The sequence below is a fragment of the Lampetra fluviatilis genome, chromosome 2 (genome assembly GCF_964198595.1).
Source record: "Lampetra fluviatilis chromosome 2, kcLamFluv1.1, whole genome shotgun sequence".
NCBI lineage: Eukaryota > Metazoa > Chordata > Hyperoartia > Petromyzontiformes > Petromyzontidae > Lampetra > Lampetra fluviatilis.
Window position 1 is genome coordinate 31,958,356 of NC_136276.1, and position 17,801 is coordinate 31,976,156.

Genomic DNA, 17,801 nt, shown 5'->3' on the forward strand with positions numbered 1-17,801 from the left:
TGTGGTGAATTACGGCCAGATAACCTCACGTGACCTGCCCGGTGCTGTGAGACCTTCATCCAGCGAATAGATTGACAAAAGGGGCTTCGCATCTAGATGGGTTTTTACAGAATAGCTCTCCAACGTTCTTTTTTCAGTCGTACTTTGTAATGTTCGGCATAACGTCTGTCGTTTCACTCCACACACGGGGAGCTTCTTCTCAGGCACGAAACCTCTGATGTTATGCCAAACAACAAAGAAGTACAATCTGAAGACGCATCGGAGAGCTAGAAGCTCACGGCTACTCGAGACGCTTACATTCCCCGCAGCGTTAGGCGAAAATAACTCCCTCTTGAATTGAATCGCGACCCAGAATCGTTGCATGCTTGGCAGCTGCTGCCATCCACTGACAGGGATGTGTGTCCACCATGGTTCCTCGCTCTCACCGAGTCACGTTCACTTCAGCTGTGGAGGCTGCCGAGGGTCCTTCGTCTCCAGACACAAGAGGATTTTATTTTACAAAGCGTAATTTCTTACTTCCTTAAAGGCACTCTCTTTCCCTTCCTTTAAATGTACTAACCGTCTGAAATTTTCTTTTCCTCTGGGATACTGCCGCTGCTCCTGCACGACGAGCCAGTTAATTAACAGTGTGCATGTGAGTGCCGCCTTAATGTTGGCCAGAAGATTAATCTACTAATGGTGGCATTTATTAAGGCCCTGCACTGGCTTAATACCGGCGATTGCGATGAACAGCTGGATAGGACCTGTCTGAGTGCGCGCGGATCCCTTACCAACAGATTAGCCCATTTTTCACGATCGTTAGGTCAACGTTGCTGCTGATAGCGCTCAAAATCTATTTATTTTTTAATCGGGACAGATTTGATCAGAAGCTTTGCTCGCTTCAAATTTCTTTGCTGAGCACATTTTGAGAACCTGCAGCATTCGTGCTCAGACCTTATAATGTAGAAATACTGTCTCGGTTTTCCCTATGCGTGTGATTTTTTTTTTTTATCCTGCATTAAGTATACACGGAAAGAGTTGTTTCCCTCTTGTTGCTGGTTGGCTTGGCTTACCCGGCACGGTTTGTGCACCTTCTCTAGATCAATGGCGTAGACATGACAGAAGCCAGGCATGACCAGGCGGTAGCCCTTCTTACCTCCTCCGCGACCTCAATCACAATGCTGCTCCAACGGGAACAGCTGGAATACATCCAGCCAGGGCTCGTGGAGAGCAGGCCGCTGGGACAGCTAGGCGGACAGCTAGATGGCCAGCTGAAGGCCCAGCCAGACGACCAGACGGACGGGCAGTCGCCGGTCCTACCGGACGGCCTGCCGGCCGGGAAACCGCCAGGACGCTCGTGCAGCCCGCCGCCTCAGTACTCGAGCTGGGAGCTAGAGAACGGGCAGACCAGGCCGGAGAGCCCACCTCCCGGCTACCAGGCACAGGGGCACAAACCCCCAGGCAGGCCCAGCAGCCCCCCGCCCGGGTACCCGCTTAGCCCGGACGAGGAAGATGGGGATGAAGAGGATGGGGAGGATGTTGGTGGGGAGGATGGGAATGGGGAGAGGGGGGAGGAGGACGAGGAGGAGGTGAAGCTCGGCGACGAGGAGGAGCCAGCGGACGGGGAGCCAGGGAGCAACCACGTGTCCGAGCAGGAGGAGCATCCTTACCCCGTTGAGGTGCGGTCGTGTAAATCCAAGCGCGCGAAGGCTTTATTGAGAAGTTTGATTTTGTTTTGCTGATGCTGCCAGGATAGATACATGAAGACTGAGAATTGACAGCATCACAATCATAAGCGTTACCAGCCAGATCAGTTCACTGCTGGTAGAAGGGCGCCGCCCCAAGCTGTTGCCATCTTCCACTGCCCTGCAATATAACAATCTATCTAGCACTTGCATGTGCAGGAGCATTTCAATGATGTGATTCAGGAAAGCCTCACAATCTCAAGAGGCATATTTAAGCTTGTATTGCATTCGGATTGGCCAATTTTTGTTCATTAAGTGTGTTGCGCATGGGAGGAAACTGTAATGGCTTAATGAAACGTACGCATTCGATGCGCTAAGACTCCAGAGTCCACAGAGATTGGTTTACGAGCCTGCTTGCTGTGCTGCTATATCCTAGCCACCTCAGTCCAGAGTTTCACACATCTGTGTGACCCACAAAAACTTGGTGTTTTATACGTTATGTATTTATCCAGAGAAGCCTCACTGGGTCTCGGGATGTCTTCACGAGGTGTCCCACATTGAGATGCTGTTTGCATCGTTCCATTGAAGAGGAGTGTTATGCATGTTGGAATACAACTGGCGTGCCGAGAGAAACCCCATGCATTCAATGAAATAACACTCGAGGGTTCTTGTAGATGTATACTCTTATGTTTTTTCGGTAAAGTCACGTAGGTAAAAAATTAAATCTAAATTAATAAAAGTAAAATAAAAATCATGACGTTTCGGAGGCAACACAAGCTTCCGTCTTCAGGTATACATCTGTCGAGATCTTTTTTCTTGTAGATGTGCTTATGGACACAGCTACTGGCCATCTGTTGTTATCTGGCCATCTCCCACTCTAGCTGGTTTGGGGGGTTTTACGAACATGTGTGATCCACCACCAGCCTTTGCATCAAAAGCATTGAATTACTACTGCAAGCCCCCGTGTCTGGTAATACGAGTACCAGACACCCCAAACGTTTGTCCAATTGTATAGCGGCTAATGTTCTACCACCGTGCTTGTGTTGTAGCCAATTGAGAGTAATGTTGAATTGTAGGAAATCGTGTTGCTCAAGACTGATGGACCCCTGGGCTTGAGTATAGTCGGAGGCAGCGACCACTCCAGCCATCCATTTGGCATCGACAAGCCTGGGATATTCATCTCTAAGGTAAAGAAAGGGTAGTATACATCTGTCGTGATCTTTTTTTAATGCGTTAAAACTAAGGTTGCAAGCGAGTTGTTTATTAGTGTGAAACGTATAGCTGTAACATGTTTACTCTTGAATTTGTTATCAATGTTAACTCTGCCGAGATAAAAAATATTTTATCTTTTTCATGCAGATTTTTATGATTGCGTTCGACAATTTCCCAAGAATCTTGTGCTGTACTTTGCATCTCAGGCCTCGATAAGAAAACAGGTTTTACTCTCAACAGATTCATATTCTTAGGTTTTTTCGGTAAAGGCACGTGACTTTACCGAAAAAACCTAAGAATATGAATCCTTGCAGTCACGAAAGCTTCAAATCTAGAATTAATGCTCTCAACGGATTCTCGCCGGACAATAAATAACGTTCATTATAAGTCTTGGTATAATCGTACCTTTCGTTTAATGAATCCCGAAGCTGATCGGTTATCGGCGATGTGACTCTGTGCGGTTTCTTAGATAATAGCCGACGGCCAGGCGGCCAAGACGAACATGAGGGTCGGCGATCGCATCCTGTCGGTGAACGGGCTGGACGTGCGGCACTGCACGCACCAGGAGGCGGTGTGCGCGCTCCTCGGGGGCAAACCAGCCATCCACATGTTCGTGCAGCACGACCCGCCGCCCCTGGGCATGCAGGTAGCTTTGGACGCCTGGCGATACGTTAGGTGGCGGGGGGGGGGGCACGCTCTCGGTTAGCACCAGGCTTGTCTGTCATGAAAGGCAAAGGTGTGGACCCTCCAAGTTGCTTGCTCGCACCCCCCCTGCTGGCAGAAGGGCTTGCTTAGAGCAGTGGTTCTTCACCTTCACTGCAGCCTTGCACCCCTTTGGTTCTCAATCGTTAAATCATGTCTCATGCTAATAAATACATCGGTTTGATAAAACAAAGTAGTTGTACTTATGTGCCCGTGCTTAATCTGTGCTTTCGATGACTTACCTTCTAAAAGAAATCTGGCATGTTTCACGTCCCCAAAAAGAGCAATCTCGTACCCTTATGGCGTGCGTGCACCCCAGGTTAAGAACCACTGCCCAAGAGCGATATCTAGAGTTCGTCCTCTAGAGAGTATTTGGTCTACTCTTCTACTAGCTTTGATAATGTAATGATTATCACAATGCCAAAATTTTGTATTTCACTTTTTGTATTAGTTTTTTGTGCTTTTCTATTCTTTCGGTACAAATAAAGTTTACTTAAACGCCTTCAAGTGCAGGTCACTCAGCAGAAGCCAGCCATAAGAATTTCTGATCAGTACAAGGTATAAAACTGTCGACCCCACGGCATGCCACAGGAAGGGAATGGGAGAGTCTGTTGCACTAAAGGGCAGTCGGGGCATGATGATATTTGTTTTATTGTGAAATTTGATATTTTATGGTATCATGAAAAAATGTATCTAGTCCATGGGCCATAGCAGAAATTTGAACCACCTTAGGTCAACAAATTCAAGTCATATCGATGTATTTATATCGCTACTAAGAGTGAATTGCTTTAATCCATTCATTTTAAATGGTTATCACATAATTCACTATTAGTGTGCCCCATAAAGCAATTAAAACCATTCAAGTTATGCCACCTCAGGTGGTACCGGCAACTGAAATATCTAGCCTGGGCTCGTGGACCAAAGGTGCCAACCATATTTGTCTTCTGTGCAAGAGGATCTGCAGGATCTGGCCGATGGTGGAAACCTTTGGCGAGGTGCAGTGGGCATCGTCGGTGTGCTGGGTGTGTTTTCAGCGGAGCTCGTTGTCGTTGTCGCCTGTGCAGGAAATCGAGATTGAGAAAAGGGTCGGAGAGAAGCTGGGGATGAGCATACGCGGAGGCGCGCGGAGTCACCCGGGTAACCCGTTCGATAGCGGCGACGAGGGTATCTTCATCTCTCGGGTGAGCCCGACCCCTGATCCCCCCCCACCCACCCACCCACCACCACTTCACCCCGCCGTAGTCGTGTTTCCCACCCCGGGTGACGACGAGGGGTGGATGTATTGATGGCGTGTGAGCTGGAAAAACATGTGTTTCCGTCGCCGTTTACGGGGCAAATCGCCAAGGCGATGTGTTTTTAACCGTTTAATCAAACTGTCAATTACGACTGTTTGGCAGTGAAAGCGCTGGTGCGTGTGTTTACGTCGGTGTTTCTGCGAGCTGGTGACCTATCCCCGCTTTGCACGCTTGCTCGCTCGGCAACGACGTGGCTCAGCGGTAGTGCGTATGCCGCTCGTTGCAGAGATTCACGGTTGCGGCCCCGTGGGCCACCCTAGTTAATACTGCGGGTGTATTAACCAGGGGAAAAAAAACACGCCGTTTTTGTTCGCAGTGGACGTTATAGATCCAACGACGTCTTTGGCAGGAGTGGGCCATTGTGTGCCGGCGTCATGGTCCAACTTGACAAAATTTGAAAAATTACCCACAAATGAATTGAGTGGCATTTTGCGTGTGAATCAGAATCGGAATCTTGATTGAGACGGAAGGAATCCGATGAACTTTGAAGCTCTTCTTCACAGATGTCCAGTCGGGGTGGGTCAGAGAGTTACAACAATAGACAATACAAAAACAGACAGGAGTGCAAAGTATAGGAAAGGTTAAGCAAGTCACTCAAAATAAATGAATACAAATAAAGTATATAGGTTCAAGTTACAAGTTCCCCCCCCCCCCCTACCCCCTATTGGCAGCCCACAGAGCTTGGGCAATTGTTGGTGCCGATTTTAGGCTGTCTTCCAGCTTGTTTGTAGTTTCCTGCCCATACAAGCTCGATAGACTGAATGGCGCCCTCTCCTTCGCAGTAACCTCTGATGCTCTGCTGAGAGTGGCATGAAATGTACTGACTATGTCATCCGCACGGTTGGCCACGTACGGTGCGAAAGAAGTTCAACATATCTACATTTGCTTTTGCAGATAAACAGCTCGGGAGCTTGCGGCCGCGAGGGACAACTGCGTGTGGGCATGCGGCTGCTGGAGGTGAACGGGCAGTCCCTGCTTGGCGCCACGCACACGGAGGCGGTGCGAGCGCTGCGCTCCGTGGGCGACAAGCTGGCGGTGCTCGTGTGCCACGGCTACGACGCTAGCGCCGCCACGGAGGCAAGGAAACCCCCCCCCGTCCCCGTCCTCCCGACTCCTCCTCCACCGTCGCCCCCTACCAGCACGGCCACAGCGGCCGCCTTGTCTGTTGTAACTGAGGCGCCCGTGTACTCATGTGCTGGCGTTATTATCCAGCTACTTTTTTTTTTTAGCAGAGGAGTGGAATGGATGATTGGTAGAGCCATCGATTACTTATTAAGTGATTGATTATCCCAGCTGTGGTTCAGAAGTCTTCCTAAGGATTCTGTGCAAAAAAAGATCTTAACTGCCCGTGAAGCGTCAGTGAGTGGTTCGCCCCCTGCTGGGTTCACAGTGCTATGGCACTGTGTGCAGTTTGTCACCTCTACAGTACCATGACCCAGTCCATGCTACAAAAGCTCTATTTGTCAGTAATTGGTTGTTTGGTGAATGACAGGTGTGAGTGTGCAAGTGATAAGTGTTCGTGCCGAGTGCTGGATGTCAGATGAGGAGTGGTTTTTCAGCAGCAATTGTGATTGAGTGTTCATTTCAGTGGTGAGCATCAGGTTTGGTAAGTTGTGTAAGGGGTGTCTGGTGATGTGGTTAGTGAATTTGGTGAGTGGTTTCATATTTGTGGATTTTTTTTGCTGTCAGTTAAGTGGTGTTTGAGTTCCTGGTGAGAATCCTGTAAGTTTGGAGTGGTGAGTTGGTGAGGGGTGAGTGGTAAACATGCGGTGAGTATAAGTGGTTATTTTGAATGGTGAGTGTCTGTTGAGTGATGAGTGTCAGGTGAGTGGGGAGGATCCGGTGAATCCCGAGTGTCGTGTGGTTCATGATTGTCTGGTATCGAGTGTGATGTGTCATTATGCTATTCATACAATGGGCTGCCCTCTGTTTTAAGTAATTGTGATTGGATAAGTGAGTGCTGCATTAGGGCCTGTTCATATCTGGCTGTCATTGGTGCGACTGATACTTTTCCATTTTAATGCATGTGTTACTTTCTTCATTATGACACTTCAGAGTTGATATGTCTTGGTTAGATGTTTGCTGTCATCAAAATACTTATTTTCCATCTGACTTTACCTATATTCTATTACATGCAATCGAAACGCTGCACGAGGTCATGTTTACATATCACGTACGCAGTCGTATAACAATATAGTGAGCCCTTTGGTGGAATGAATAAGGCAGCTTGTCTTTCAGTGCAAATGTTCAGTGGCCCTTCTCGTAAGTTGGTGCCGTTAAACAAATGAAACGATTCTCCCAGATATCGCCGGGCATCATCGCCAACCCATTCATCATGGCGGGTGGCAGGAAGAACAGCATGGAGAGCATCTCGTCCATTGACCGCGACGTAACAATGGAAGAGGTGGAGCTGCTGCACAACGTGGGTCCACGCACGGATGCGGCGGGCGCCACCACGACACCGTTGCTCCCTTGAGACAGCCGCATTGTATTTATGTTGAACTTCTTCTTGGTTCTTTCGGTAAAGTCACGTAGAAGGGAAGTAATAAAATAATAAAAATAAAACATAAGAAAATAATTCTCACGACGTTTCGGCGTTGTGGCCGAAACGTCGTGATGTAACTGATTTTATTTGTGTTTGTGGAACAGACCCAGATAATGCAAAGCAGGTGTACATTTGGATTGTAAATGTTGTGGATTTGCTCTCCCAACACAACCGGTGTGCTGTACTAGTAACGAATTGGCACGTTCTGTTTACGTTGCAAACCTTACTAATTGGCTGTGTCGGGTGGTGGCGGGTTTAACGATACATTTGTATTTACGTGATCTAACCCAAAAAAAATACTATTCTAGATGTACATTTTGCGATATAAATCTGTTGTTTACTTTACAACAGATTTGTCATCTATTATTTTTGTTTCTTCAAGTAATATGTTTACTTGCTGACACCTTTTGAAGGTCACATGGGCATTGAGCCAACTTACTGTCGATGAGCGAGGGAGCGAGAATTAAACCGGCACGTGCCATTAAAACGTAAACAATTCGCGAGCATTGTTAATACGCAACCTGGATAAATCCACCCACGGATAATCATCAACATGTGGGATGAGCTTCATTGCCTTCATGCCCAAACTCTCGTGGAGCGCCTCACCGTTCCACTTGAACTTGAAGATTCAAGTGAAGTCGTCGTTGAACAGTGTGACGAACTTACTATCGTTTGAATGTAGGAGAAACTGAGAAGAGAGTGTGAAAGAGCATTGTGCCTTAAGGAAGCTACACAGGTACAGTTCGTATGCCATTAGTGCTGTCTATTAGTGTTGTCTATTAGTGTTGTTTTCCATCGGCATGCTCACGATTAACACCTGTGGGTTTCCACGTCTTAACAAACGTCACTAACTTAACCCGGAAAGGTTTCACAGGTCCGTGTCTGTGGATTCATCGTTTTGTTAGTTTTTTTTTGTCCGCGTTACATTTTCATCGTTGATGCGGTTTCACCACTTTCGTTCAAAATGTAACGTGGTAGCCATTTGTAGATATCATCATCGTCCGAGCACTGCAGAATAAATGTGTGCCCTACTCAGAGGCGGTGGAGTGTTCAGATCCCAAGCAAGTAGCCTCCTCAGTGGTATAACAATGTGTCGGTTCATTTGCTAATATAGACTCTCTAGCTCACGATGAACGCACTGATTTACATGCGAAAGAATAGTTTTTTTCCATTTAACATGTTGTATGTAATGGTTTCGTATGACCCCTACTACATTCACACATTGTTGCACCATTGACTTGTTCCATAAAAAAGCCATATGTATACTTCTAAAACTGGATGATAAAAAAATCACACGCCGTGATAATTTTCACTGCGGTTGCCTACTTTGTGGAACTGGCCAACGCGTAGTCACCTGTGGAGGCTTGTCATATTCAACGTGGGAAATGCGGTGGCCAAATAAATCCAGCGTGCAGAGTACACAGAGGAATATAAAAGTGGCGCAGTCCGTAGCGGGACAGCCCTGCTGGACCTTCCTCTACTTTGGCACTGTCAAGCTACGCCTGGCCCTCCTAAATGATCTCGTTCCACCGCCTCTGTCAGTACTTACACGAGGTTACTGAAGATCCATCCCGGGCATGTAATGACGCGTCGATTCCGCCTTTGATATTCATTTTTACACTCAACGTTAACATAACTTGTGAGTGTAAGCATCGATTACTTTCCATTCGTGTACGTTGTTTGTCACGGGTTCACGTGACCCCTGCGATCATGAGCATCGCTGCTTTCACGACGGTGTTAAAAAGAAAATCGACTCTTGAAACGAATCGCGGCCCCCAAACCGTGACGGTTGAACCGCGGTGTGGACGCGTCATTGCATGCCTAATTCGCCAGTACAGTCATACGTGTGACGTACACTAACACCGGGTACGTATCTACGTACGTTGAACTTCCACAACGCACGTAGCCAACCGTGCTGATCGGAGGTGCGTACCATGGTCACGCGCGTGTTCGCCCGGCCTTATCGGATGTGTGCGTGTCTGCAGGCCAGCGCCGAGGAGCGCGGGCAGGAGGTGGACAACCGCGTGAGCGACGGTCCCGGGGAAGAGCGCGCGTTGCAGGGGTCGGCATCACGACAGCGCGGTGAGGCCTCGTCGGCCCAAGTTTTCGCGCCTTGCCAATGCATCCGTCCCACACCGACATTCGTTCTTTTTTAAATCCTTTATATTAAGTTCGCTTGCTTGCTTAGGACCGTGCACATCTTTCGGTCGTTTTTTAACCCACTTCCCGTAATCCAATCGAGCTGACATTTTCCACACAGACTTGTGCGTGACAATGCATTTTCGTGAAAAAAAAATTCCAAAATTTTCCACTGTTTAGGGAATTTTTTTTAAAATATTTAATTACCAATTGTTTAATGCTGCCAGACAATCATCTGACCCATAGGTGGCAGCCATCTCAAGCCAGAGGACGAGAGGACTCTAGCCGCCACGCATATAAAGGATTTATAGTGAAAAACTTTGTTTTTACGGGTTATACTTGTCTGCTGTATGGATGTGAATTGAGCGGCTACTGTAAATCGATGTCCAAGTTGTAAATCCAGTTGCTGGTTTCGGGGGGCATCAGGCGCCGCTGTCACATTCGAGAGATTATTTTGCCGTTTATTAATCCGACGGATGAACTGTGCTGGGTCTGCACTTTGGGAAGCTTGGGTGACCAAAAACACATGGTTTCAAATACATCCGTGTTGTCAGTCCTCTCACCTGTGGTCGAAATGGATCCGCTAATAGGAGATGGCTTCTGTTAAATTATAAAATGCTTGGCCCATGTCAGAATGCTTTATGATGGAAGGATTCTTTAGGGGGGAGCTGTGACCTCCAAGGTGTCCGGATAAAGCTGCATCATGAAATGCATAATTTGGTTTAAATTTGTCTTTGCCCTAAATTCATATCTTAACTCTGGGGAAAAAGCCGCTGGGCACATTTCTGCTTCTCAAAGCTGCCGGTTATAATGCAGGAGTATTGCAATAAAGCAGTGGAGAAATAAGAAGACGAGATGTAACACACAGGCAGTGGAAGTGCAATGGATGGTACTGCAACCCCCAGACTCGGCGACCCGAATTTGATTTGCCACGGCTGTCATCAGTGGCGAGTGATATCTGAACAGTCCTCGGTCCATATTCGTGGTTCTTTCGGTAAAGTCACGTAGAAGGGAAATAATATTGTTTTATATTTTTCTTATTTTATTATTTCCCTTCTACGTGACTTTACCGAAAGAACCAAGAATATGAATCAGTGCAGTCACGAAAGCTTTAAATCAAAATTTAGTCCTCGATCCGCCGCTGCTCTCACCCAATACGTGTACCGACTGATGTGAAGTATGGTCAACGCCCATGACTGACAGTGAGGGAAGCCTTCATCCAGCAGTGGATTGGCAAAGGGCTGTAATCTAAATTTTGATTTAAAGCTTTCGTCACTGCAGGGATTCATATTATTGGCTCTTTCGGTAAAGTCACGTAGAAGGGAAACAATAAAATAATAAAAATATAAAACAATAAAGTTATCACGACGTTTCGACTGCAACACAAGAAATCATCGTCAGCTGTGAAAAACACAGCAAAAAAAATTGAAAAAAGTGGCGTTTTATTTTTTATTTTATTGTTTCCCTTCTACGTGGCTGTAATCTACTTGTAATATTATCGTTCGCTATTGCGTCACAAAATAAATGCAAGTGTCCGTACGTTTTCTTCAGCTACGGAGACGTTGCAGAAGCCTGCCCATGACGAGTGCCTTATGGGGAACAACGATCACAGCAGTGACGACTCCAGCCAGTGTCTGGAGCTAGAGGCTGCCCACACGGGAGGGATACCCTCTCTCCAATTGGAAGACAAAGACTGCAACCTCAACACCAGGTATTTGACTGATGCAGGAAAGAAAAAAAACACTTGCAGCAGAAGCAAACCCCTACACTACAAAACACAAAAGAAGAGTTTTCAAGTAACTCGACGAAAACGCTAATCGTTATTTTGTGTCCTGTATTACGAAGTTTTTATGGATTCGAACACCTTCAGCAGAAGCAAACCCTACACTACAAAACACAAAATAAGAGTTTTCAAGTAACTCGATGAAAACGCTAATCGTTATTTTGTGTCCTGTATTACGAATTTTTGATGGATTCGAACACTTGCAGCAGAAGCAAAAACCCTACACTACAAAACACAAAATAAGAGTTTTCAAGTAACTCGATGAAAACGCTAATCGTTATTTTGTGTCCTGTATTACGAAGTTTTTTATGAATTCGAACGTATGTCGTCAAGAGAGGGTCATTGCCTATAACATTTGACAGTTCACCAGCATTGTTTAAAGCGAGTCTGACTCGCCGTATGTTGAATCCGGTCCAGAGTTTGCTTGTTTATTAATGTCTTTGCTATTTTTCTGTAAATATTTAAACCCAGGGAGGAGGAGTGTTGCCTCCCCCCCCCCCTCTTTACTAACCCGCACACTGACATGTGTAGAGAATTATGGTCAGACAACCTCCACAACCCATACGGAGGCCATTCAGTGATGAAATGACAAATAGTTGTATATCAAGTATGTTTTTAACCCAGGTCACATTTGAAAGAGAGAGTCTTGGTTTCAATGGGCTGTCACCTGGTCATGATTAACAGGTCATCTGTATGTCTGTATGCGCACACCATTGCAACAGAGGAGGAATTGCAAACTGGTGTTTGGGCACCTGCCACCAGTTTTGGTTTTACCAGGATAGTGTGGGAATTGGCATCTGTGTTCGGGTGGCAGGAATTTATTTGTACCGAGATCTGTATGTGTTTCGAACTTCTTTCGCACGGTACATAGCCAACGTGCTAATTGGAGGTGCATGGGAAGGACAACAAACTAAACACAAAAGTAATTCTAAAGAAATTAGTTTTAAATTAGATTAAAGAGTGCACAGCTCCAGTGGCTTCCTTATATCGGAAGGAAAGATCGTTCCAGACGGCCGCAGAAGCGCATCTAACACAGTGATCATCATTGTTCGATGGTTAGCCAATAGCCGCTGCGAGCATGATCGGAGTTTACCTGATGATTTATGCACCTTGACGAGATCGGCATAGACCTCGTGCTGACTGAGCAATATAACCGCGGTTGGTCTACGGTTGGGGGCGGGGGGGAAGGTGGCAACGCGACCTGCTGCGAGCGAGTTTGGCGTGCGCGTGTGGTCCCGTGCCGCAGGCCCGAGGGGCACGAGGTGTTCGTGGAGAGCCGGGCGCCGGCGCCCGTCAGGACGGCCAAGGCCGAGCGGCGCTACCAGGAGCGCGCGAGCGGCGGGCCGAGCCCCGAGCCGCTGCCCAGCGACGGGGATCTCTCCCCAGCCGAGCGCAGGGCCCTGCAGGCGGAGAAGAGAGCCATGTGGCGCGCCGCCAGGTGCGTCCCGTACCCACGGGTATAGTAGTGTAGTGTATAGTAGTGTAGTGTATCGTAGTGTGTAGTGTATAGTAGTGTATCGTAGTGTAGTGTGTAGTGTAGTGTATCGTATAGTGTAGTGTATAGTAGTGTATCGTAGTGTAGTGTATCGTAATGTAGTGTATAGTAGTGTAGTGTATAGTAGTGTAGTGTATCGTAGTGTAGTGTGTAGTGTAGTGTATCGTATAGTGTATAGTAGTGTAGTGTATAGTAGTGTAGTGTAGTGTATCGTAGTGTAGTGTGTAGTGTAGTGTATCGTATAGTGTATAGTAGTGTAGTGTATAGTAGTATAGTAGTGTAGTGTATCGTAGTGTAGTGTATCGTAGTGTAGTGTATAGTGTATGGGTGGTGCCCGAGGGTTTTGTCCTTGGGGTGGGGGGGGGGTGGGCGTGGTGGAGGGGTAATCGATTGTAAGAGGAATCAAGTGATCCAAAATTTAATGGAACATAAATCGTGCTTTTGCGTAGGTTCTTTAACGCATGGCAACTTGCGTTTTTCCTCGGAGGTGTTTATTAGCAGGACGGAAGACGTCAGGTAGATGTCAAGGCAAAATTTATTTACATATTTGTAAATCGTCCTTTTGTCGTGCTGGTGTTTGCAAGTGTTAAGACAACCCTTTTTCTCAATTTGGCCAATTTTCTAGAGGGTAAGTACCAAACTGCATCACAACTGTATAATAAAGCTATATTCGTGATTATACTTTACCACTCTTGTCAGCGCAATATTTTTGATAACCAGGGCTTAATTTTAGTTCTGGAAAATATTTCCATAAGGCTGTGGATCAGGGATGGGAGTCCAAGATGAGGGTCCGGGATGGAGGGCGGGGGGGGTGGTGGGGGTGCTCTGGAATATATCCCACAACAAATAAAGACCTGACGATAACGCTTGATAACCAAAGGGTAACAACCCTGGTTACCATCCTAATTTGAACGTCACTTGATTGATAGTTTTTTTTTTTCCACCCCACTGATAACAGGATGAAATCTCTCGAGCAAGATGCGCTCAAGGCCCAGATGGTGATCGCGAAGGCGCGGGAGAACCAGAAGCGCAACAACCTGGATCGGCTGTCCGAGACCCCTTCGCCTGCTCTCTCGGCCTCCCCGTCTCCGCACGATGGTGCGTCTCCCTTGCCCCGTCCACTCCTACTGGCGGCCTTCTGGACTCGTGCCGCGAATATGTGCGAAAAGCAAGCGGCAAATGCTGTGCCGTTTCGCTGCTCGGTCTACACCCGAGTGATCCGTTGTGCAACCAAAGCGCCTGCGTGTATGTGGATACAATCGATTCAGTTGCACGCAATGGAGTTGCTCGGCCCGTCTGTTTTCTTAATTCGCAATAATGGTGATTGAAACGAATTAATTGATATTCTTGGTTCTTTCGGTAAAGTCACGTAGAAGGGACATAATAAAATAATAAAAATATAAAACAAATTTTCTTGCTGTGGATTTCACAGCTGATGATGATTGCTTGTGTTGCAGTCGAAACGTCGTGAGAATTTTATTGTTTAATATTTTTATTATTTTCCTTCTACGTGACTTTACCGAAAGAACCAAGAATATGAATCCCTGCAGTTCACGAAAGTTTTAAATCAGAATTAATTGATGTTTTAATTTCATGTAAGCCATGGCTGGCCCATGATCCACAGAGTTTATGGGCCTCCTGTCTTGTATGGCCCTTTCTCAATCCACTGCTGGATGAGGGCCTGCCCAGATTCCAGCCAGCAAGGCCGTAAGGAATATTTTGATCTATCTTCACCATGCTGGTCAGTGCAGTTTGACGAAGTTGGAGGCATACAGGACTGCAAGGGATTTTGCTACACAGCCCTCTACTGACCATCTTGCTTAGGTTATTATATCTGACCAGATCGGGTACATTTTGGGTGCACCGCCTTCAATATTATTATAATGTGGGTCTACATCTCGTCTAGTTGCGACTGAATTTAGAGATGCATGTACAGAACAATCCACACAGAGCTGTATCATCTCAAGTGGCATTGGCCTTCTTCAGGTCAGACTAAAGCTGTGCCTGTATAAACTGTCTCAGACATGATAATTGGTTTTTTACCCTTTTATCTGGCAACAAAACTGACACCTTTTTTACGAGGAGTCATGTTTGCATAGACCACAATACCTGCGGTCGGAATGCAAACAAAAACACAACTCTGATAATGATATGCACTGTCCTTGAAATTGATTGGTCCACACCCGAGACAGCTTTTCTTAGAGCCTAGTCTCACATGGGTTGGACCAGATGACGCCAAAAGGCGCACAAGTCAAAGACAATGCACCATCAGAGTATGAGAGCTCGGGGTAAGCATTTACACCATAGGTATTGTGGTCTATGCAAACATGACTCCTCGTGAAAAAAGGTGTCAGTTTTGTTGCCAGATAAAAGGGTAAAAAAACTATTATCATATTTTTTACTGGCAAATGAGGTACCAATGGTGTATCAGACATGTTCCCTCGCTCTCACCTCAACCCTAACGCTTGCCATTACATCCATTCCTCACAATAACCCACCATCTCCGCTTAACTCTACCTCCCATTACTGTGAAGCCTCAGTCTTCTAACGTTCTTCGGTGGATATTTTCTGCTAAAAATTGCATATTTTCATGCTGTTACCCTCACCCTGCAGCGTTTTCTCTCATGCCTCTGCTGTTGTATTTTTCTCCTTCCAACTATGTGGATTTTCTTCTACAGTTGCCTTATGGTCAGGAGCATGAGAACATTGTAACAAAGGGATACAGACCATAGCAAAGCTCTTGCATGTTTACCAATGTAAAAACATCTGGGCATTGTTTACTCTTCACTTTAAGCTGTTTGTTTTTTGTATTAAATGACGTTCATGAGTGTACAACTGCCATTTAAAACCCTTATTTTTCCTTCAGATTACAATGTTTACCAATGTCTTAAAGATGAAACGGGCTCTCCACAAGGGAACTTGGTAAGTTGCTTTTGCCTCCAAATAAAAAAACAAACACTTGCATGAGAGGTGGCCGGGGTGGCTTAGAGGTCGGAGCGCTGAGCCCGCATGGTTAAGATTCTGGATTGGAATCTAGGCAGCTATCTGATTAAACTGGCCTCAAGTGTCGTGAGTCGATTGCACTTAATTTGACAGAATTCCAGCGCTGAGAATTAAAGTATATATATTTGGCAGTCATTCTTCAAACATTACTGTCAGTGGCAGAGAAGGGAAATGACCAGAGGTCACGTGTGAATGGCTTTCAGAGGTAGCTCTGCGTGATCTGCTTCCGTTGGCCGTTTCTCTGAACTATACAACGCAAAACACTATTGGTGGCACTGCTCTGATAGGGATCAGAATCGATTCTTTACCACGAGACACGACTGATGAGAATGGATCATGTTATATTTTTTGTATTCAGTCCATATGAATCGTCACCTTGAGCTGCACTTAGCAGAGGTTTCCTGTTTTGATGTAAATCTCTGTGCTGTGTCTCACCAGGGTTCTCAAGCCAGCCTTGAAACAGGATCTGAGCTGAACTGGGTTCAGTCACCGACCACACTAAATGCACCGTCGGACGCCCATACGCAAAACACATATGTGAGTAGTGATCCATTTCTTTGTTACAGAGCTGTGCCAAAACTGTATATAGTCTCGTCTGAAACAAATAATCACAATTTATACATTTCTGCTTCAGTAAACTTCGACAATAAATAACCAGTTCCTTAAATATCATAATTACTTTCCTACCACCAAGAGGAAAGGAAGATCTTGACCTTTTAGCTAACTGGCATTTCTTCAGGATATACTATAATAATTCAAATGTATAATGCTCATTTCATCCTAGGATCCCAATGCGCAATGCATGAACAGCAGGAAACAAAAAAAGAACCAGGGCAACCGACCAAGCGATTGAAGACCGGTTTAAAGAGACGGGTTTTCAAAGCAGACTTAAATATTGATTCAATACCCTCTAGAGGGGCTCTCCAGAGCTCCTTCTGGTCAGCAGCGATGGACAAAACAAACTGCAGCAAGTATACATTTACCAGTTTTTTCCCATGCTTTATTTTGCAGGTATCCAGAAGTGATGACACTCATTGAGGGACGGTGGTGGAGAGAACGGACAGCGTACACCAAATGCCTCATCTGGCAGAAATGCCTTTTTTTGGCACCGACCAGGGATACTTTCTGCTGGTGTATCGTTAACTAGTTATGGTTTTATATGTTCCAGTTTGCATGTTTGGTATGTTTCAAAACGGGATGTAAACTTTCAGTTTAAATGCTCTCAAACTTAGAACGATGAGTAGCGTTTTATTGTAAATTTGGTACAGTTAGTAATGTGTAAAATTTAGAACTAGAGCCATGTTTTTAAACAAAACACTAAGAGGTGTAGAAGGGGGATAGGTTTACAAGTTTGACACATCTGTAAAATAAACTGTGAATGATTTTAACTTTTATATTTGCTGCTTCTTGGTGGGTGTACACGATCGGATGTGAATTTATATATAAAGGAAAAAAAGTACATCACTTGGCATTTTATTTTTGTAAGTTCTTTTACAATACTGTAGGGTTTCAAAAAAACTCCAGTTCCTCCCTTTTGGGCACCGACTTCTTTATCATTCAACGTTCTCAGCCTCGGATAGGTTTCTAAGTGCTTTAACATGTAAAGTAGCACAGTAGTTGTAGTCGTCGTAATAGCTGTTTTTGTATGTTAACGCATTACGCCTGTTTTGTAAATCAGTGGAAATAAATGTTGATTTAATTTTCCACCGCTAACATTTCAAGTATGCTCTGTTGTTTTACAATGAGTGTAATTCTGTTATGTTCTGTTATGCTTGTGGGAAAATTTTTGGGGGAAAATAAAGCAAATGAATTTCATCATCTTTATCAGCCGTGGTCTCCACTGCTGAATGAAGGCATCATCATGTGGGCACCATCCCTCACTCTGTAATGCCACAATCTGTCGCACATGTGCACTTGAGATAATCTCATCACTCCGACTCCATGTTGGTCATCCTCATTTGGT

General features: G+C 45.7%; 1 protein-coding gene across 1 annotated transcript in view; it reads left to right on the forward strand.

The window, feature by feature from the left end:
• The window catches only part of LOC144945540 (protein scribble homolog), a 50,169-nt gene extending 33,342 nt beyond the window's left edge, over positions 1-16,827 (forward strand). Inside the window, exons 21-34 of the mRNA XM_078874001.1 lie at positions 1,080-1,658; positions 2,741-2,851; positions 3,346-3,522; positions 4,643-4,759; positions 5,768-5,950; positions 7,176-7,295; positions 8,101-8,154; positions 9,404-9,500; positions 11,109-11,268; positions 12,587-12,778; positions 13,794-13,933; positions 15,702-15,757; positions 16,277-16,375; positions 16,623-16,827. Coding sequence (XP_078730127.1) covers positions 1,080-1,658; positions 2,741-2,851; positions 3,346-3,522; positions 4,643-4,759; positions 5,768-5,950; positions 7,176-7,295; positions 8,101-8,154; positions 9,404-9,500; positions 11,109-11,268; positions 12,587-12,778; positions 13,794-13,933; positions 15,702-15,757; positions 16,277-16,375; positions 16,623-16,691 — 2,154 coding nt within the window. The 3' untranslated portion in view covers positions 16,692-16,827. The remainder of the gene's footprint in view (positions 1-1,079; positions 1,659-2,740; positions 2,852-3,345; positions 3,523-4,642; positions 4,760-5,767; positions 5,951-7,175; positions 7,296-8,100; positions 8,155-9,403; positions 9,501-11,108; positions 11,269-12,586; positions 12,779-13,793; positions 13,934-15,701; positions 15,758-16,276; positions 16,376-16,622) is intronic.
• The last annotated feature ends 974 nt before the right edge of the window (positions 16,828-17,801 follow it).